The 22,713-nt window shown below is 39.2% G+C and overlaps 1 protein-coding gene and 1 long non-coding RNA gene across 5 annotated transcripts; one reads left to right on the forward strand and one right to left on the reverse strand.

Moving 5' to 3' along the window:
- Nucleotides 1–445: 445 nt before the first annotated feature.
- On the reverse strand, nt 446–2,049 carry LOC145554131 (uncharacterized). Its single transcript, XR_014090170.1, has 3 exons — nt 1,912–2,049; nt 1,391–1,522; nt 446–1,246 (listed from the first exon to the last, which is right to left on the reverse strand). It is a non-coding gene; the product is annotated as an uncharacterized LOC145554131 (long non-coding RNA).
- Nucleotides 1,877–20,776, forward strand: LOC103474041 (uncharacterized). Of its 4 annotated transcripts, none has more exons than XM_081613501.1 (16): nt 1,877–1,999; nt 4,891–5,022; nt 5,176–5,289; nt 5,368–5,481; nt 5,560–5,673; nt 6,429–6,507; nt 6,665–6,890; nt 7,694–9,479; nt 9,952–10,125; nt 10,625–10,798; nt 12,559–12,732; nt 12,953–13,126; nt 15,222–15,395; nt 15,616–15,789; nt 19,722–19,768; nt 19,914–20,776. In XM_081613501.1, exons 2-16 carry the CDS (start codon nt 4,934–4,936, stop codon nt 20,432–20,434), a joined length of 4,134 nt encoding a protein of 1,377 aa, XP_081469627.1. In that variant the 5' UTR covers nt 1,877–1,999; nt 4,891–4,933; the 3' UTR covers nt 20,435–20,776. The 4 variants fall into 4 exon arrangements, with proteins under 4 accessions (XP_081469627.1, XP_081469628.1, XP_081469629.1 ...); XM_081613502.1 differs by having other exon boundaries at nt 7,709–9,479; XM_081613503.1 differs by lacking the exon at nt 5,560–5,673.
- Nucleotides 20,777–22,713: the final 1,937 nt, after the last annotated feature.

Below are 22,713 nucleotides of genomic sequence, written 5' to 3' on the forward strand. Positions count from 1 at the left end.
ATACAGAGTCAAAGGAGTCTGTCAAGTCTGCTCTGACGAACAGTGGCTCTGGTCAAAGAATAGAGACTTGATTGGACAATAGATGTGAATCCCTGATTGTTATGTACTAGCAATTCTGTACACATCAAATACCAACATTCTCACAGTCACATTAATTCATTTATCTTCCAGTTTTAGGTCAGGAATAATAAAGTTGCTAAATATCATAATGTTACATCTAAGTTTTTTAGAGTCACTTTAGATAAACTAAGTTTTCTGTATGTTTAAACAATTTGGTAAATCCTAAATGATGAAGTCATCGTTTTCTAAGTTTGTGGAAACTTTTCTTCAGTGTCATCAAGCAGATACAAAGGAAACAGAGAGATTTATGGACCTTTACACATCTGGAACAGATTTCTGAAACATTGTGAATCTTAACTGTATATTTTATTAATCTGAAATTAAAGTTTTCATCTTCAAATGCACTAAACAGACTAATCTAAAAATATTTATCTAGACTGATTTCAGTCATACTTACTGTCTGGACGCAGCAGATCGTTTCTCTAAAACCCTTCAACGGTTCCACACCATCTGGCACTGAAAAGGTAGAAACACCTGGTGAACGTCAGCTGCTCCTCATTTAAAGGAGCCACACTTAGAATAATATCCTGCTGGTTTCTGTTATTGGAAAAACATGGATGGTTTATCAAGTTGAGCAGGCTGAGGTCCGAAGTAAATGTGCATCATTTAGGACTTTGACAGGTTCAACAAACCTTTAGTTTGGAGAAGAAAAAAGAAACATCAAGCCACCATTTATATTTATAGGTTTAACAATGTTTCTGATGTAGGATTGCACCTATCCAATTAAAAATATTTTTCCTGTTAAAGATCTTGCTTCATTTTGTATTAATTGTGCAGTTCAACAGCTAATAAAGGGCCTGTGTGTTTTTTAAAGTTCAGTCAGTCAGAATCGGTGGAGTTTAGTGGAGATGAACCGTTTATTCATCCAGAATAAAAACAGTTTGGTTTCATAATCACCTCCTTCAGTTTCTCATTATCAGCAAAATGGATCTGCCAGCCAAAGCAAACTGTCCACAGTGACAGTCAGTTATTGGGATGAGCTGGTTTACAGAAACAGATCAAAGTCTCTTTTCATTTTATTTTAAAGAATAAAATCCCATGTGGCTCTCTATAGTGATCGTTACTCTCCAGGCTCTGCAGACGCCATGATGTCACGTTGCTCTGGTCACCAGAAGTTTCCTTCAAGCTTTAAAATAGAAAACGTGGAAATACATTATTTTCACATCAGTGCAACAAAATGTACAACTACAGGAAAGAGATAAACAGAAAACAGGAGTTTGATAGTGATCAAAATGAACAAAATGGTTCTGGTTCTGCTCTCATCACCAACCAGAACAGGCAGATCCTCAAGAGATTCCAGAGTTTATTCAGTCATTGCTGAAGAAGAAAACTCCTCCATGTTTCCAGGTTCATCATGATCTCCACAACGTCTGCTGTTACTCCAGGCTGCCAACAGAGGACGCTGTTTGAACCAGAACGTTTATTAACATTTAAATAGAAAAATCTGAGCTAAACTCTGCAGTCTAAAGCTTGGCTCTTCCAGTATTTTGATTGGCTGCTGTTCTAATAATAATGGCATAATAAAGCAAGATCAATAAACTTTAAATTCTAATAAACATTTAACACATTTATTTTTTGTTATAATCAATCGTCACTACAGTCATGATCAAAAGTAAGTACACCCTCAATTTCATCAGAACTTCTCTCCTTCCTCATGAGATTTTATCAACCTGCCTCTGAACTCACCTCAGAGCTAATACTTCCTGGTTCTGTTGCTCTGAAGGAAAAAACTACAAACCATGTGAGCAGTGACGTCAGCAGTTACACAACGTCCGTCACATTTGTACTCACCTGTTCAGCTGCGTCTCCAGTCCGGTTGTTGGGTCTCCGTCGCTGTTTAAATGCTCGTGTTTGACTCTTTGGATCGTTTGAACAAACTGTAAGTTTGATTAGATTATTTTTTACAATTTTTTAATCACTTTAACTTTTTCCTGATTGTTTCTAATCTCTGATGTTTGTCGAACAGTTTCACTTCTGATTTCGGCTCAAACTTTAATATCTCTGCAGTTTGAAGGTGAATCTACAGGATCATGAGATTATTGATGAACTGGAATCAAACAACATGATTAACAGCTGATGTTTCTCTGTTTTCTTCTCCGAACTGATTCATGATTTTATTTCCTGGTACCGAACGCTAGTTTCCACCATTAACGTCCTTCCTTTCAAAATAAAAGATTGTTTAAATTGGTTTGATTCAGTCAGATTATTAAATAGTTAATCTTTGATGGAGCAGATAATCCATTTGTAGAAATAAATAATGAACTATAATACTTGTTGTTCAAGTTGATTGAACTTGAACAATGAGTATTGAACAACTAAACAAGTATGGTTTAGAGAAATAAAAGCTATTTGTGAATTAATTTTGTAAATTGATAGAATTCATAATGCTAAATGGAGCATGTTTAAAGAATGATTGTTTGGTTTAAAGGTATATTACAGTCATTTCTGATGTAATGAAGTTAATGGTTCTCTACCTGAAGTATGCAATATCTGAAGTCTGTTGTATATGAAGTGTGTCTAACACAGAAGAATAAATCTTCCGGTTGAATGTGAAGGAAGCTCAAAGTGTGTGTCTTGTCTTTCTCATACCACAGCATCACACGTTGAGGGAAGATCATCTTATACATTACCCTCAGTCATCCAAGGATGCAACGTCCGTCACATTTGTACGGACGTACAAGTAAACTTATGTTTACTTTGTATTAATTTGCCAATAACATAATCAATAAATTAAACTGATGCTTGTCTGATCAGTTTGATTTGTTATAAAGAGTAAATATATTTTAAAAGTTTTTCAGATGAACAAATCATGGCATCATGAAGCTTCTTTTCTAAATGTGACAGATTTCAACATCTCAACTCTCTTAATCCAGTTTGTGACATTTTGGTCTCCAAGCATCAGATTAGTGGAGATTAATCTGCATGGCAGGAAAACTGGGATGATGAATAGATGAATGCCAACCAATTTTTAGAACCTGAACATCACTGAATGTGAGGAGTGAAGATTTCCCAGCATTCAGTCTGAAGAAGCTCAGCTCTTCTCAGCTCTGAGACATTTTCTGAATAAATCCCAGTCAGTGAATCTGCAGACCTGATCAGATCCAAACATCCATTTTCCAGGAGTCTCTGGTTTCATCTGTGTCGTTGTTCCAGCTGCTGAGGTCAGAATCCAGCTGTAAAACCTGGAGGCTGAATGTTCAGGTTCTCTCCTCCAAACATCCCCCTCCCTCCCTCCAGCTGTGGAGAACAGCTGGAAAACAGCTGCATCATGTGTAAATAATGAGTCTGGAACAAGCTGCCACCTCTCTGCTGCTGATCTGACTTTAGATTCAGGTTGATGATTGAAATGAAATCAGGGTTTCAACCTGGATCAGCAGAACCTGCTCAGCTGATCCTGGTTTAACCAGAGACTGTCCTCACTCTGCTCACCTCACTGACATGATGATCAATGGTTATATAGGAGATATATTAATAATCTATATTATAACAATGTGTGGTTTCAGCTGCAGTAATGTGGTGATATTAAGAACTACAGTTTAGTTTGTTTAATTGTTATGTTTAATTAAGGGCATGCCATAGCAATGCATGGAAGGCAGTGACTGCAAGTCAGTCACTGCCTTCCAGTGACTGCATTGTAGAACAACAGGCTGACACCTGTTGTTCTACACCCAATAGAATGTCTATAGTTATTATTTTTTTTCCGTTACTGTTAATGCGGCTCATACCGCTGCGTGCCCACCCACAAAAATGGTATCAAAACTTGCGGCTTGATCCCGGCATTGGAGCTATTATTTTTATTGGGGATCGGAGTTACGACGGCGACGTAAAAAGCGAAAAACTAGCGAAATTTCCAATGTGTAACAATAATGAAGCTTACTGAAAATTTCAAAATAAAAGTCTTGACATTTTTCACATCAGGTAATTGCACTTTTGGGCTTCATGTGACTGGTTTAAACAAACTACTGTAACACATTGAATTGGTGATGTGTTACATCACCAATTCTGAAGCTTACTGAAAATGTCAAAATAAAAGTCTGCGTATTCCCCTCAGGTTAGTGAACCGCCATAGGCGGTGCAATAATATCAGCCATTTTTAATGTTTTTTTTCTCATTGCGCAGCAACTAGCCTTTTACTTAAAGTTAGCTATTAGCTAATTTTCTCATTAATTAGACATCTTTAGTATACTGAATGGAGCAAGTAACATTAAAACAACATGGTCCTGTTGCTCCACATGCTACTGCCAGCATTTAGGCTAGCATTAGCATATTGGCTAATTTTAGTTTATGCATTAATTTTAACATAATGAATGGTACAAGTACAGCTTGGTCAACATGCTTCTGCCTCTCCACAGGTTTTTGACTACATAGCAGCATTAATGCAAATTTTTAGCATCATAACGCTGGGTCAAAGCCGACGGGCACACTTTGGCATGCCCCGTAAAATTTCTGCAGGAATTTTCTAGTTTTTGTTTGTATTTATAGTCTGATCAGTTACTGCAGAAGAAAGAAACCAGCTGTTCTTTTCTCTGGACTCATTTCCTCATAGAAACTTTATAAATTTGTTGCTCCATGTCTCCATCTAGTGGACTGATAGTCCACTAGATGGATGGAAAATGGCTGGTAAATGCAGTCAGATCTGCTGTCTGACACTGATATGAAGCAGAGAAGAAGATCCAATCAGAGAGGAGTAGCTGATCTTTTTCCAGCACTAATGATGTAAAGGATGATCAGAGTTGATGTGCAGATGAATGATGTGTGTTTCCTCTGCAGGTGAAGCTAGAAAGTGTGTGTGAGCTGATGTGAATTCAACAGCATGGATCAGTGTGAGGACAGAGAGGAGGGAGTCCCTCCCTCTAAAACCACTCTGTGTGGGGAAGATGAGAGCCAGAGCAAAGGTCAGAGGTGAGGTCACCATCTCTAACTGTCCACAGCCCTTTTCACACAGCGTTCACTATATCAGGCCAAAACAGACGTGGTGATGAAGCTGCTGCTGCTCCTCTTTGCTGCTTCATCCAGACTGAACAGATTCAGTTGTAATCATCATGTTTCTGTCAGGATCCATCAGAGACTCAAACCAGAACCAGAACCCAGCTGTGTGTCCTTTAAGAGCAGCATGTCAAAGGATGACTTCATTAACTTTAAATCTCCTGGATCTCCACCATCAGAGAGGTGAGCTGTTTCTACCTGATCACCTCTGTTTCTAACCGAGGGGAGCAAATTAAATTTTAATCATCATGTTTCTGTCAGGATCCATCAGAGACTCAAACCAGAACCAGAACCCAGCTGTGTGTCCTTTAAGAGCAGCATGTCAAAGGATGACTTCATTAACTTTAAATCTCCTGGATCTCCACCATCAGAGAGGTGAGCTGTTTCTACCTGATCACCTCTGTTTCTAACCGAGGGGAGCAAATTAAGTTTTAATCATTATGTTTCTATCAGGATCCATCAGAGACTCAGACCAGAACCAGAACCCAGCTGTGTGTCCTTTAAGAGTGATGGTTCAATTGGTTATCCCATTGACTTTAAATCTACTGGATCTCCAGCATCAGAGAAGTGAGCTGTTTCTAACTGCTGTAACTGATCTGTTTATCTGTCATTGTGGCCATGTGAGGATACCAAGTTATGTTGGGTTCTGTTGTCATGGTAACATTAGACTGAATATCAGGTTATTTTATTTTCCTATGCATTACATCATGGTAACATGTTCCAATAAGTTACGCATTTCTTATTGGAACATGTTAACAGTTGAACTTCATTGTCCTCATAAAGTTCAACTGCATTGGCTAGATGAATCTGAAAGATCTTCATGAAATAAAATATTAAATGAAATAACTTTAAAGCACAAAACAGGCCCATTAAGATCAACAGTTCTTACCCAGAGCTTCACCACATCGTTCTAGTTCAGTATTTGCCAACCCTGGTCCTCAAGGCACACTGCCCTGCATGTTTTTGGTATTTTCCTGCTTCAACACACATGATTTCAATTGACCTGTGTGGACAGAGCCTTCACTTCCACTGTCCCCAAGCTCTGGGACTCTGTCTCCAAAAGCATCAGATCTGCTGATAGTGTGGACAGTTTGAAGTCCATATTCAGCACCAGCTTTTTAAAATGTCTGCTGGTGATTCTGGTGTTACTGGTCTTCATCCTTGTAGTTCATCTTCCCCTTTCTAACTTTGTTGTATTGTCTTCATGTAATGCTGCTTTTCTGACATAAGGATGTTGAATATAAAATTCTCAGTGATTTCCTCTGTGAATCCTGCTGGATGAATATTTCCTGCCTTCCTGATTGTTCCTGGTTCCTCCACAGAGTGGACCAGCAGAGCTCAGAGGTTCCCAGTGGTCCGTCTGCCCAGCAGCATCAAACACAGCTGGACTCCATATTTATGGTCTGTACATGAACAACTACTTTTCCATGGTTCTGTTCACAGTCGTCTCCATGCTGCACTTTGTAGACCAGAGGACTGTCAGTCTGTCCAACATCCATCTGGTGTTTTGCTCCCAGATTTCAGTCTGATGTTTCCTTCATTTATTATTCTATTCCAGCTGCTGGAGAAAAACATTGTCACTTTTGTGAAGAACGAGCTGAAGAAGATCCAGAAGGTTCTGAATCCAGATTACCCAGAATGCTTGGAGAGTCAGAGAGAGGATGATGAAGTGTTGAGAGGTGATGATGAAGCGCAGATGAGAAACAGAGAGGCAGTGATGAACATCACACTGAACTTCCTGAGGAGGATGAAGCAGGAGGAGCTGGCTGACCGTCTGCAGAGCAGTAAGAGGATTTCTACAAAGATTTAACCTGATGGATAAATTACACATTTACTGATGTCTGACGTACGGTGGCCCTGAGTTGCAAAACACTACAACATTAACAAAGCACAATTACAAATTACGAAAGCACTACAACATTAACAAAATCACTACAACATTAACGAAAACACTACAACATTAACAAAATGGAAGAGGTATGTCCCAGTGGGAGACCTAAGAAATCGCTGATAGGACTACAGCTCGTTTTACTTTTGAACCGGAAGATTTTCTGGAGACCCTTTTCACAGAGATGTCAGACAATGGCTGCCGTAACTTGAAGAGGTGTATCTTTACTTCTGCTATGATTTTGCCCAGGGAAACCTGACTGCAAAATTCACGGATACTCATTATCTTAAGGATATACTAAAAGGTAAGATTAATAACAGAAAAACTTCCGGTTCAAAAGTAAAACGAGCTGTAGTCCAATCAGCAATGTCTTAGGTTTCTCACTGGGATGTACCTCTTCCGTTTTGTTAATGTTGTAGTGGTTTTGTTAATGTTGTAGTGGTTTCATTAATGTTGTAGTGATTTCATTAATGTAGTGGTTTTGTTAATGTTGTAGTGCTTTCATTAATGTTGTAGTGATTTCGTTAATGTAGCGATTTGGTTAATGTTGGAGTGATTTCGTAATTTGTAATTGTGCCTCTTAATTTTGTAGTGCTTTGCACCTCAGGACCACCGTACTGAAGAGATGGAATCACATTTATTCCAATTATATTCAGAAAATTTTATTTTATTACTGATTTTACTTCTGTGTTAAATTAGAACATCTTACTGCAGTTTGTCAACATCAACTTAAATCTGGTCTGAAGAAAAGGTTCCAGTCTGTGTTTGAGGGGATTGCTAAAGCAGGAAGTCCAACCCTTCTGAACCAGATCTACACAGAGCTCCACATCACAGAGGGAGGGACTGGAGAGGTCAATGATGAACATGAGGTCAGACAGATTGAAACAGCATCCAGGAAACCACACAGACCAGAAACAACAATCAGACAAGAAGACATCTTTAAAGTCACACCTGGAAGAGATCAACCAATCAGAACAGTGATGACAAAGGGAGTGGCTGGCATTGGGAAAACAGTCTTAACACAGAAGTTCACTCTGGACTGGGCTGAAGACAAAGCCCACCAGAACATTCACTTCATATTTCCATTCACCTTCAGAGAGCTGAATGTGCTGAAGGAGAAATTCAGCTTGGTGGAACTTGTTCATCACTTCTTTACTGAAACCAAAGAAATCAGCAGCTTTGAACACTTCCAGGTTCTGTTCATCTTTGATGGCCTGGATGAGAGTCGATTTCCCCTGGACTTCCACAACAAGGAGATCCTGACTGATGCTACAGAGTCCAGCTCAGTGGATGTTCTGCTGACAAACCTCATCAGGGGGAAACTGCTTCCCTCTGCTCTCCTCTGGATAACCACACGACCTGCAGCAGCCAATCAGATCCCTCCTCAGTGTGTTGGCATGATGACAGAGGTCAGAGGGTTCAATGACCCCCAGAAGGAGGAGTACTTCAGGAAGAGATTCAGAGATGAGCAGCAAGCCAGCAGGATCATCTCCCACATGAAGACATCACGAAGCCTCCACATCATGTGCCACATCCCAGTCTTCTGCTGGATCACTGCTACAGTTCTGGAGGATGTGTTGGAGACCAGAGAGGGAGGAGAGCTGCCCAGAACCCTGACAGACATGTACATCCACTTCCTGGTGGTTCAGACCAAAGTGAAGAAGGTCAAGTATGATGGAGGAGCTGAAACAGATCCACACTGGAGTCTAGAGAGCAGGAAGATGATCGAGTCTCTGGGGAAACTGGCTTTTGATCAGCTGCAGAAAGGAAACCTGATCTTTTATGAATCAGACCTGACAGAGTGTGGCATCGATATCAGAGCAGCCTCAGTGTACTCAGGAGTGTTCACACAGATCTTTAGAGAGGAGAGAGGGCTGTACCAGGACAAGGTGTTCTGCTTCGTCCATCTGAGTGTTCAGGAGTTTCTGGCTGCTCTTCATGTTCATCTGACCTTCATCAACTCTGGAGTCAACCTGATGGAAGAAACACAAACATCTAAGAAGTTTTCATTATTTAAACCTAAACTAAAGTCTCTCCATCAGAGAGCTGTTGACCAGGCCTTACAGAGTCCAAATGGACACCTGGACTTGTTCCTCCGTTTCCTCCTGGGACTTTCACTGCAGACCAATCAGAGACTCCTACAAGGTCTGCTGACACAGACAGGAAGTAGCTCACAGACCAATCAGGAAACAGTTCAGTACATCAAGAAGAAGATCAGTGAGAATGTGTCTGCAGAGAAAAGCATCAATCTGTTCCACTGTCTGAATGAACTGAATGATCGTTCTCTAGTGGAGGAGATCCAACAGTCTCTGAGTTCAGGAAGTCTCTCCACAGATAAACTGTCTCCTGCTCAGTGGTCAGCTCTGGGTTTCATCTTAGTGTCATCAGGAAAAGATCTGGATGTGTTTGACCTGAAGAAATACTCTGCTTCAGAGGAGGCTCTTCTGAGGCTGCTGCCAGTGGTTAAAGCCTCCAACAAAGCTCTGTAAGGACACACATTGTTACTGCATTTATTTTTTTAAAGAAATTTGTTAGTGATGAGGTAAATATTGAGTTATGCTTTATCAATTTGTTTTCTGGTGCATTGTCTCCTCAATGTTAGCCGCTAGCAGATGATGAGTAAATGAGAGACCGGCTCTCATAGGTGACTATTCATAAAGCTACATGTTCAAGCAGCAGAAATTTTTTTTCTGTTGAAGCCAAACTGGATTAATGCAGATAATTATAGAGATTAATGTTTCCCTTGCCAGCCTCTTTGCTGGTTGCTGTATTGCAGTCTTTTAAGGCTGGAGGTCCAACTATAGAATAAACCAGTTCACAATATATAAAACAGAAAGATGTGGAAAATTTGACATTTTTTTAACCTGTGCAAAAAGAGTATTGTTGACTAGAACAAAAAAACATACATTTTGAAGAATTATTTAATATTTTCCTCCCTGTTTGGTTTCCTCCCTCAGACTGAGTGGCTGTAACCTCTCAGAGAGAAGCTGTGAAGTTCTGTCCTCAGTTCTCAGCTCCCAGTCCTCCAGTCTCAGAGAACTGGACCTAAGTAACAACAACCTGCAGGATTCAGGAGTGAAGTTTCTCTCTGCTGGACTGAAGAGTCCAAACTGCAACCTGGAAACTCTCAGGTAAAATGTGACAAATCCTGGTGAAACCATATTTCTGTCGTTTACCTGTTTTCATAGATGATGTCATTATTATTTGATATAATAATAATGTCTGACTGTGACCTGGTTGTCCTGCTAAATCTCAACAAATAATAATGGCTAATTTTCATTTACTCCAGGCTGGAAGAACCAAAAAGAGAGTTATTAAGAAAAGTGGAGGTCAGGCTTCCACTGATAGTGTAACTCTGTGTACTTGACAGATTGCTGCATCCTAGTTGAACAAAGGAGCATTATTGCAGATCTTTCCAACCAGCAGTTGTCAGACTTTCTCAACCATCATGTGGGAAATGTTGATTTTCATTACCTACAAAAGGAAATATAGTTTTATTAATATTTCATATTAATAGCTTAAGCACCAGTTTGTTGAATGTTTTCCTCTTGTGAAAATGACCAGCTCAGACCTTGGGCTCTACGTCAACGTCCTCATCTTCTCATCATGTGATGAATTGTGTGTCTGCAGCTTATCAGGCTGTTTGGTCTCAGAGGAAGGCTGTGCTTCTCTGACATCAGCTCTGACCTTTAACCCCTCCCATCTGAAAGAGTTGGACCTGAGCTACAATCATGCAGGAGACTCGGGAGTGAAGCTGCTGTCGGCTGGACTGAAGGATCCAGGCTGGAGACTGGAAGCTCTCAGGTATGGAGGAACTTGCTGCAGGAGCAGAGAAGGTCTGATAGAGGAGGAAGAGGAGAAACGTCTTTAGTCAGTCTGATGGGAAACATTTAGTTTGCTAGTTAAATATTTAGATTGGAGCCAAGAGATTTATAAATGAAGGAATAACATGGTAAAAATATGAGTTGATATTCTGATCCCTGATTTTCTCTCATAACAGGCTAAACAACTCAAGTTATTTCTGTTATTTTTGACTTTGTAACTTTGCAAACAACAGCCCATTTAAACTGTAGGAATCTTTCCCATGGTGCTGAATGAACCTGAGAAACCAACCCATCTACTGGAACCACAATGACATGGTAGTCAGAGCAGCAGGGGGCCAAATATAGATCCATGTGGAACCAAGAGGTTGGAAAGAAAATTAGTTTAAACTGTTTCCTATCAGAGTTCAGTTTGTCTCTCTGTCTTTACAAACCAGGAGCGTCATGGGCTGGGCGGGGCTTCCACTGATTGGTCTACTGAGGAAATTGAAGAACCTGATTGGTTGATGGACAGGAAGTTAAAATATGCAGATTAATGACATTGTGAAGCTGATACTGTTATCATTGAATATATATGGCTGGGAGTAAATGTATATTTTAGAATAAGTGGAAATGTTTCAGTGAGGAGGATGAGCAACATCTAGAAAAGATCATCTACATCCAGAGAAAAAAAAGGGGAACTGATCTAGAACACAACTAATATAAGTCAGAAGCTTCTTCAAATTCATTGTAATAGAGGCTACAAGTGATCTTTCCTGCCAACAGCCATCATCATCTAACATTTAATTTCCCTTTGGATCAATAAATCATATTTGAATTTTAATACAGCAATAGAAAGAATAATAAGTTAGTTGAAAACTACTAGAAATAACTCTTCTAAACATTAGATTAGAATCAGTGTGAGTCTCCACAGCGGCCCGAATCCATCAGCCATCTGCTGCCTGGTCTCTGATTCTCCCACTTTGTATTTATTTTATTAAGACTCCCAAGCACCACTTTGTGACCAGATTTGGGTTGAATAAAACTTCTTTGTTAAAAATTTAATCTGGTCTGGACTTCATATGTTGTGTCTTGTGTGATGACAGAAGGACTTTAACATTTTGGGAGCAAATTCTATTCCACAAAACTGATTAATAACATACTAGGAGAATCACTCAATGTTGTAATATTAGTGATCACAGTTTTGCTTGAGACGGTCTCTTAAAGTTTGTTTGGCACCACCATTTTGAGAGGCACCTTTAGTGTCAGGTTGGGGCGATTTTGGAACTCGGTCATTTAAACACTAAGGAAAATTCCCCCTTCATTAACATTTGACCAGTGAAAAGTTTTGGTTTTGTGTCTGAGTGTTTTGTTTTCTCCATTAGTTGCCTTTTTTTCTCAAATGGAGTTTTGTTTGGAAAACATTTGGGACAACCCTACTACTGACCAATCTGACTGTTGCATGAAAGAACAGCTTTTTCAATTGCTGCTCAGTTTTCCATCCGTGTATCCAAAGAGTTGAAAATTATAAAGATGAAATCTGTTTATTGTTTATTGTTGCATTTTATAGTTCCCTTACCTAGCAGGTTTTCTTGCTGCCTGTAGTTCAGTTCTTCTGGACAAGAGGTCCAATTATAGAATAAACTATATCAACAAAGGGCAACAGAAAGACGTGTAAAAAAAGACTCAAGACTCAGGCTTTCCCAGAAGATCCGAAATTTGGATAAATTGTTTAAAAACAGATTTTCCTCCCTGTCTCCTCAGACTGAGTGTCTGTAACCTCTCAGAGAGAAGCTGTGAAGCTCTGTCCTCAGTTCTCAGCTCCCAGTCCTCCAGGCTGAGAGAACTGGAACTGAGTGACAACAACCTGCAGGATTCAGGAGTGAAGCTTCTCTCTGCTGGACTGAAGAGTCCAAACTGCAACCTGGAGACTCTCAGGTAACTCTGTGCAGTCAGTCATTCAGATCTTAGGCTCTACCCCAACATTGTCATTATCATTTAAAAATTATTGAAAAACTTTTAATACTACTGCATCTTATTAACAGGTTAAGCTAAAGTTCCTTGAGTAGTTTTGTCGCAGGAAAATGACCAGTTCAGACCTTGGGCCCTACCTCAATGTTCTCATCTTCTCATCATGTGATGAATTGTGTGTCTGCAGCTTATCAGGCTGTTTGGTCTCAGAGGAAGGCTGTGCTTCTCTGGCCTCAGCTCTGACCTTTAACCCCTCCCATCTGAAAGAGTTGGACCTGAGCTACAATCATCCAGGAGACTCAGGAGTGAAGCTGCTGTCAGCTGGACTGAAGGATCCAGACTGGAGACTGGAAGCTCTCAGGTATGGAGGAACCTGCTGCAGGAGCAGAGAAGGTCTGATAGAGGAGGAAGAGGAGAAACGTCTTTAGTCAGTCTGATGGGAAATGTTTAGTTTGAAGATAAATATTTAGCTTAAATTTATGGCATTTATAAATTAACTGTAACCTCATTTTGTCTCATAACAGGCTAAACATCTGAAGTTATTTCTGTTATTTTTGACTTTGAAAGAAAAAAAACTGTTTAACCTTCAATTCAATTAAATTAAATTCAACTTTATTTGTATCCCACATGGGAAATTTGTTTTAGAGCAAGAATAAAAAGACGAAGATTAAAAAATAAAAATAAGAATAAAATAAAAAACAATGAAACCTACCAGAAGAACATGAAATGCAAATCAATACGTAATGGGAAGAGTGCATCAGTGTATGTCATTATTGATTGACAGGTGTTGCAGACAGTAAACCAAGTGTGAGTCCCCCTCCTCGTCCTGCATTAAACAGAGACATTGCTGCGGGAACAAAGCAAGAGCTTGTACCTGTTAGTTTTATACTAGGAAGTTTGAGCCTGAACCCAGAAGGCAGAAACTGGAGCTCAGCATGTAGAGAATGAGATGTATCAGCAATAATGGCTTTAGTTTTTCTAATGATTTGTTTTTTTACACAGTTCTGTAAGTGAGCTTTGATCAAGTCCTAAGATCTCATTGCTAGTATATATTACTCTGCTGAGGCCATTTCTTGATCCAATACTCAGATTTCCAAACCAGCAGAGGATAGAAAAAGTCAACACAGATTCAATATATGATCTATAAAATAGTTTTATCAATGACTTATCAACTTGAAACTATGCGAGCTTCCTTAGACAAAATAATCTTTGCTGGCCCTTTTTTTGTAGATTGACTGAATGGCAGGTAAATTTGAATTTACTGTCCAAAATAATCCGAAGATATTTGTAGTTTCCTATTGTCTCCACTGTCTGACCTTTAATTACCGTTTGATTTGTGTTATGGGGCTTCTGTCTAAAATCAATACACATGTCCTTTGTTTTCTGTACATTTAATGAAAGAAAAGCTTCATCACACCAGTCAACAAAGTCATCTAGCACAGTTACATGGGCAAGTTCATCATCATGTAGAAGGCTAACTATCACCAAGTCATCTGCAAATTTTAATATTAACCTATTATCATGCCGGCTGTGACAGTCATCTGTGTACAAAATGTAAAGGAGAGGGGAAACGACACATCCTTGAGGGGACCTGGTAGACAGGGACATCTCTCTGGACATTCATCCATTCACTAACCTTCTGTGTTCTGGATGTTAAAAAAATCAAGAATCCAACCCACCACATTAAAATCCAGATAAAAATTATTAAGTTCACCAACATACTAGGAGAATCACTCAATGTTGTAATATTAGTGATCACAGTTTTGCTTGAGACGGTCTCTTAAAGTTTGTTTGGCACCACCATTTTGAGAGGCACCTTTAGTGTCAGGTTGGGGCGTTTTTGGAACTCCGTCATTTAAACACTAAGGAAAATGTCTCCATCATTAACATTTGACCAGTGAAAAGTTTTGGTTTTGTGTCTGAGTGTTTTGTTTTCTCCATTAGTTGTGTCATACTTATTTCTTTTTCTCAAATGGAGTTTTGTTTGGAAAACATTTGGGACAATCCTACTACTGACCAATTTGACTGTTGCATGAAAGAACAGCTTTTTCAATTGCTGCTCAGTTTTCCATCCCTGTATCCAAAGAGTTGAAAATTATAAAGATGAAATCTGTGATTCTCTCTGCTTTGATTCAAGTTGGTGTTTTCCCTCAAACCAGCTCTGATGCTGATCCTCAAACTAAGTCTGATACTGTTCTTCAGCCCAGCCTTGATTATCAGGTTTGACACTGGATTCATTCAGTTTATTGTTGCATTTTATAGTTCCCTTACCTAGCAGGTTTTCTTGCTGCCTGTAGTTCAGTTCTTCTGGACAAGAGGCCCAACTATAGAATAAACTATATCAACAAAAGGCAACAGAAAGACGTATAAAAAAAGACTCAAGACTCAGGCTTTCCCAGAAGATCTGAAATTTGGATAAATTGTTTAAAAACAGATTTTCCTCCCTGTCTCCTCAGACTGAGTGTCTGTAACCTCTCAGAGAGAAGCTGTGAAGCTCTGTCCTCAGTTCTCAGCTCCCAGTCCTCCAGGCTGAGAGAACTGGACCTGAGTGACAACAACCTGCAGGATTCAGGAGTGAAGCTTCTCTCTGCTGGACTGAAGAGTCCAAACTGCAACCTGGAGACTCTCAGGTAACTCTGTGCAGTCAGTCATTCAGATCTTAGGCTCTACCCCAACATTGTCATTCTCATTTAAAAATTATTGAAAAACTTTTATTATTACTGCATCTTATTAACAGGTTAAGCTAAAGTTCCTTGAGTAGTTTTGTCTCAGAAAAATGTCCAGTTCAGACCTTGGGCCCTACCTCAATGTTCTCATCTTCTCATCATGTGATGAATTGTGTGTCTGCAGCTTATCAGGCTGTTTGGTCTCAGAGGAAGGCTGTGCTTCTCTGACATCAGCTCTGACCTTTAACCCCTCCCATCTGAAAGAGTTGGACCTGAGCTACAATCATCCAGGAGACTCAGGAGTGAAGCTGCTGTCGGCTGGACTGAAGGATCCAGACTGGAGACTGGAAGCTCTCAGGTATGGAGGAACCTGCTGCAGGAGCAGAGAAGGTCTGATAGAGGAGGAAGAGGAGAAACGTCTTTAGTCAGTCTGATGGGAAATGTTTAGTTTGAAGATAAATATTTAGCTTAAATTTATGGCATTTATAAATTAATTGATACAATTTTAACCTCATTTTGTCTCTTATGACAAGCTATATAACTCAAATTATTCCTGGTAACTTTGACTTTGTAACTTTGTAAACATCAGTAAGAATCTTTCCCATGGTGCTGGTTGAACTGAGAAACCAACCCATCTACTGGAACCACAAAGACATGGTAGTCAGAACAGCAGGGGGCCAAATATAGATCCATGTGGAACCAAGAGGTTGGAGAGAAAATCTGTTTAAACTGTTTTCTATCAGAGTTCAGTTTGTCTGACATGTAACAGCACCAAATCATTCCTATACATTATTTGGAATCATTCTAAGCCAACCTAATATCTAAACAAGGAAAACAATAATAAACATATGAAAAGAAAATGTATAAAATTTATATAAGTCCATCTGATGATATATATATGAATAGATTGATATCAGGCACGATACCAGCCTCCATTATGCTAATACTCAAAAAACAAGCAGATACTGTTCTTCTTGTTGGACCACATCGCCTTTGAGTTGTGCTGGTGTGCTACTCAAAGACTAAAGCAAAATATAATACCTGGTGGTGATGATGAAACACCAATAAGTTATTTACTGATCCTCTGCCAAAAAAAAAAAAAACGAAGAGGGGAGGCCCACAATGTTTGTAGTTTGGAGCAGTGGTTGTTGCGCTAGAGCAGTGGTTCTTAACCTTTTTTGAGGTACCAAACCCATCAGATTCATATGCTGTTCCCTTCTTTCGTGATAAATAAAATGATTTTCTTTTTCAAAATTTAAGACATATGGGTGACTTGGATGACTTAGTGATCTTGAAGTAGATCACTAAGTCTTCTTAAAAGGTAGAGTCTCTGAGAACAGTTCTTCAAAATATAGTCAGTGTTTTCAGCAAAGTTGAGCTGATTGTCCAGGAACGACCCAACGTATTTAGAATTTGCCACAGTTTCAACAGGTTGGCCATCGAAACTGGAATCATTTTAAGGTCTTGTTTAGATAATTTAATTAGCTCTACATTCCTAAGAGAATGAACAATTAATAATAAATAATAAAGACTTTGCGGTATTCTGATTTAGTAATGTAATTATATTAATTCTGTTGCCACCTCCGCGCCACTACAGGCAGTAGCAACCCCGTAAAGATGCAGCTATGGAGCAGATTTAGGAGTACACTGAAAGCTACAGAATTTGGTAAAAACGGTGAGTTTGCTGAAGTAATTAAAGACACACGTTCAAATCCCTGCTGAGAGTGGAGCTCCTTCAATCAGTACTCCTCCGCAGCTCTGATTGGCTAAGCAATGTAATGTGATCCTCTGCAGCAAGTGATGGCAAAGCGGGGCATCATCACGACTTTACACAAGTGTGTCTTTACCTCCGTGGCAGAGGCTCCGCCAAACCCCTGGGGTTCGATTGAACCCAGGTAAAGAACCACTGTGCTAGAGTTTTATTCGTTGTCCGCTCGGTAACAACGTCTCTTTAGTTTTCTGTTCTGTATTGGAGTCTGGATGCGCCATTTCAATCAAAGCAGTGTTTTTCAACTACTGTGCCGCGGCACATTAGTGTGCCGTGAGTGATCGTCAGGTGTGCTGTGGAAATTATCCAATCTCACCTACTGTACCATATTTTCGGGACTATAAGCCATTACTTTTTTCAAAGCGTTGAACCATGCGGTTTCTAGCCCGGTGTGGCTTTTCTGTGAATTTTTTCTTCAACCACCAGGGGGCTCTTTAGCAGGAAGTGAATCATTGGAAGTCAAAATTGTAAATCAAAGAACACGCTAATTTTAATTTAGAACAAGCACATGCTAGCAGCAGGCACGACAGAGAAATGTTTTCAAACTCATATGATGCAGCTTTTAAGTTGAAGGCTGTCGATCTGGCACTACAGCAGGGAAATAGAGCTGCTGCACTTAAGCTCGGTGTGAACGAAACCATGGTTCGGCTTTGGAGACGGAGGACTTCGTCCTTAATATATCCAGCAGATTTATAAGGACGCAACCCTCTGCTGGGTACTTATGGAAAACCGAGAGCAGCAGAGATACCAGTGGCTTATAGTATGGTGCAGTCTATAGTCTGGAAAATATGGTAATTGGTCTTAAAAGATTTTTTGAAAATGAATTATCTGCAAAAAATACCATCCTTGAGTGTCTGCTGACTAGCAGCGTAATCATGTAATTTTCTTATCACTAGATGGCAGTAGGTACAGGGCATTTTACATTAAGAGAATTAGTGATGCATGAATGTTACAGGTAGCGGTGAGAGCATTGCATCTAGCAAGACTGTGATGGCAGTGATGGAAAAGACAGTGAAGCTCAGCAGTAGTTGGAAAGAACATGAGTCCATTTCCCACAACATATCTGTGTGAAATTGAGCTTCTCTAGTCTGGCTACTATAAAAACTAAAACCACAGAGAAACTGAGAGCTGTTGAGGAAGAGCTTCGTCTTTCTTCAATTTCTGCCAGGAAATCAGCTGTTTTCATCCAAACATGCACAGGTTTCACACTAGGTGGGTAAAATATACAGATATTGACATTTTGTACATGCAACTCTTCATATTGTAACAGTGAATATGAAGTAAAATCTTTCCCAAATATTATTGCTTCTTCAGAATAAGAATTATTTTCTGTATTCCTGCTTGTGGATTAGTTTGTAAAACACTTTGAAGGTTTTTTCAACTTCTTTAAATTTAACACCACAGTGTTGTGGTACTGTTCAGGTGTATTTTTGTAGTGGACATGTTAAGTGCAATTTGAAATAAGAAATGTAAAATGTGATAAAAAATAATTTTTTGTGTTTAATTCCTATTCAAGACACTTTGAGAAGAATGACTATATATGTAATATAGGCGACTACAGAGTATCTTTGTTTCCATTTTTGGTTGGTGGTGTGCCTCGAGATTTTTTCAATTAAAACAATGTACCTTGGCTCAAAAATGGTTGAAAAACACTGCAATAAGCTTTCTAACCAGATGCTCCAAAGTGTCCAGTCCATAACATTGTCAGCTCCCGGTTAGAAAGACGCATTTAGTTCAGAGTCCATGAGATAATATTCAGAAATGATTTTTTAGTGATGATTTTAGTTTCCTCTGCAATTAAATTTTTGCGTAAAGTCTATCATGTCTGCCCATGTGCTCCAGTCAAGGGTGGTAATTGTAACCTGTCAGATGACGGAGGGGCTTAAAATTTTCCAGTCGTTTAAAAAAATAACCCAATATTCCATTAACGAGACATCTATCTATATATCTATCTGTGTATATATGCATTGATCTATCAACTAGATAGATACATCTATACATAGATGTATACACACACATCATTTTAATTTTTGCTCCCCAGTGGTAGCTACTCCTTTTTAATGTTTGTATTTCTGGATATTACAGTGAAGCCAGAGAAGATTTTCAGCAGCAGGGCTGTTTAGTGTTTCATTCCTTCATCTGTGTGTGGGAGTGTGGATGGAGCAGGTATCCAGGTGTTGATCAGAGTTTAGATTGATTGGATTTTAATGCTGATTATTAAATCAGGTTGAGCTTCCAGAAATGTTCCCTTAGTTTCCTGATGTCCTTTCAGGCTTCAGTGAGTTTCTTCAGGTTGTTACTGAGGGATTTCCTTTCTCCTCTCTGTTGGAGCTTTTCCTGTGTTTGGAGAAATGAGTTGTGCTGCAGCAGCACCAACTGTCCTTCCTACATCCACTGCAGTTTGCAGTCCAGATGTTGGACTGTTCCTGTCTCAGTGGAGGACAATGTGTGTCTGAGAGACAAGTAATGTCCATGTTTGCTGCTGAAAGAGACTGATGGTCTGACCCCCCTCCTCCTTTCAGGGTGGAGCCTGCTGGAGGCCGATTCTTGACACCAGGTGTGAGGAAGTGTAAGTGTGTTTTCAATCTGATTCATGACAACAAAGCAGCTCACATTCAACCATCTTCAAACTCACATCACTCATTCAGGATCATCATCAAAGATCAATAAATGATCAATAACTGCAGCTGGATTGTGTTTGTTCTCTCCATTAGATTTCTGTCAACTCACCATCGACACAAACACAGTGAACAGAAACCTCAAACTGTCTGAAGACAACAGGAGGGTGACACACGTGGAGGAGCTTCAGTCATATCCTGAACATCCAGACAGATTTGATCCTCCTCAGCTGCTGTGTAGAACTGGTCTGACTGGTCGCTGTTACTGGGAGGTCGAGTGGAGAGGAAGAGTTGATATATCAGTGAGTTACAGAAGAATCAGGAAGAAAAACAGTAAAGACTCTAGGTTTGGATGGAATGATCATTCCTGGAGGCTGAGCTGCTCTGATGATGGTTTCTCTGTCTGTCACAATAACACATCAACTCGTCTCTCCTCATCCTCTGACTCTCACAGAGTATCAGTGTATCTGGACTGTCCTGCTGGCATTCTGTCCTTCTACAGAGTCTCCTCTGACTCACTGATCCTCCTCCACACCTTCAAAACCACATTCACTGAACCTCTGATTTCTGGATTTGGGTTCTGGTTCAGTCCTGGTTCCTCAGTGTTTCTGTGCTGAGTTGAGTCTAAAGAGTTTAAAGAGTTTCCTCCTAAAAAACTCTCACTGCTTATGATAGTTCAGTATCTCCATGTTTGTTTCGTTCAGAAACATGTTTTCATGGATCCAGGATGTTCATGATTATTCCAGGATTATTCCAGTCAAAAATTCACAATGAATCTCGGTATAATGTGTTTCGCTTGATGTTTTTCCATTCATTCATCACTCAGATTTCTTTAACCTTACTGCAGTTTTTCTCAATCACTGGACATTTTATGTTCCAGTTATCTCTTAAATACATCTTGGATTAAAATGTTAAATGTTCCTCTTGTATATTTATTGCGGTTACACTTCATGTTTTTAGTGTTTTGCATTTTATTTATTTGCTGTTCACCCTGTTCTGTTCCTGTTTAAATTTCAATTAGATTTTTTTTCAATCTCAACTCTAATTTTCATAAATTCCTAAATTACATTAAAACACTCCCATCTTAAAACCGTTTGACTGTAAAATGATGGTGCTTTAAAGAATAACATTGAGAAAATCTTAATATTGTCTGTTACAATCAGAACTTGGTCTGTCGGTCTGTCGCAAGCAATAGACATATTTACAGATTTTTTTTTACTCCTCATAATAGCCACCCAGATCGCACATGATGGTAATTCAACATTGAATTATAGTCAGAATGGTTGATTTTTGGTTGAGATCGACAAATAATGGTGGATAAACCAGCATACAACCATCCAATTCTAGGTGTTGAAACTGTCATTGAATCAATGTTGTTTTGTGGTTGAAATCTAATTAATGAAATGCCAAAGTCTGATCAATGTTGAACAGCTGTCAGCTGTTTTGCCGCACACCTTCCCCTCCTCATTGAAGCTCTGCATCAGAGCATTTTATTACTGAGTGGGGGTTATCACGTTTTTAATTAAGCACTGTAAAGGATAGGGGGTGGTAATTCCTTTCTGTGCATGTTCTTACTTGATCATAAAGATTCTCATCGACTCTCTGTGTGTGATATGTTGACATGAAAACATCTCCAACTTACTACAAGGAGTGGAGCGGTCCACCCCTACCACTTATGAGTGGGATGGCCCAAAAACACAGCCACTTTGCTGCTGGCTTGTTTGCAACCGACTTCTGAATTGAATTCTACTCTGAGCAGTTTTATGGTAAGTTTGTGTTAAGGAAGAATTTTTATATCACTGGTAAATTTAGCAAAACTCTGGCTCTGATACTTCCTTTTGATCCCGGGTTTTCTCGCGTGGCCACGTGCGGGGACAAAAACACAACAATGCGTGTTGACGTCACAGAATTACAGGATTTAATCCAATCAGAAGAAAATATAAAATAGTACAGGAAACTAAAGAAAGACAGATACAAACATTGTTACCTGAGACAAGAAGACAAAGAAATATCAAGGACGTCCTTGGAGAAAGAGCTGGTGCAGAAGTAAAATAAATCAGCTTTTTTTCTGAATTGTTTCCCTTGTGCACAAACTTTTATACCTGTAGGTGTGTTTACCTCTTTAATGTATTCAAATAAGGCGTATCTCTACTTGACCAATTGGAAGACATCTCTGACCCTTTTAAATTTTAGAAAAAGTCCCGCAGTTTGGTCGCAAGATCAAACACCTTTTGTTAAATAAGGTGGAAGCAGACTCTCCGAATTCATGGTGGTTTATGGCTTTCACAGATCAGTGTGAAAAGCTAGAACTTCCTACTGATTGTTTCCCAACAGACAAAGAGCAGATCAGAAGATCTTGGCAAACCATCTGCTTTAACTACAGTAAAATATATCAATAGGTCAGAATATGTTATAAATTTTAAAACTATAATTATGGTATTTCAATCAAGTCATAATAAATTCTAAAACTAACTTATTTTAAATTTATTTTCTTAACACTATCCGGCCTCCTGTGGCTCTACAGCCATCTGGGCAAAGAGAAACAGATGCAGGAACCTCACAGGTAGCTGTGAAATTCTGGTTTCTCTTCTGCTCTGCCAGGAACAAACCTTTAATACTGTATTTTAATTCAATGAAAAGTTCTCCAAAAACCCAATTTGTTATTCTGCACTCAGCATCTCCAAAGTTTAGTTCTGATATCAAACCAAAAGCAATAGATAATAAACAGAAAATAATGAAGTACAATTCCTGTTTCTAATTAGGAATTAGAAACAAATAAGAATTAAGACATTCATTCACCATAAACCTAAGTATTTTCTAATACTAAACAAAACATTTTCATGTGATTCTAATATAGTCAGAAATAATACAATTTCAAATACATTCATCATTAACT

Source organism: Poecilia reticulata, chromosome 12 (assembly GCF_904066995.2).
Source record: "Poecilia reticulata chromosome 12, P_reticulata-male-v2, whole genome shotgun sequence".
Classification (NCBI taxonomy): Eukaryota; Metazoa; Chordata; class Actinopteri; order Cyprinodontiformes; family Poeciliidae; genus Poecilia; species Poecilia reticulata.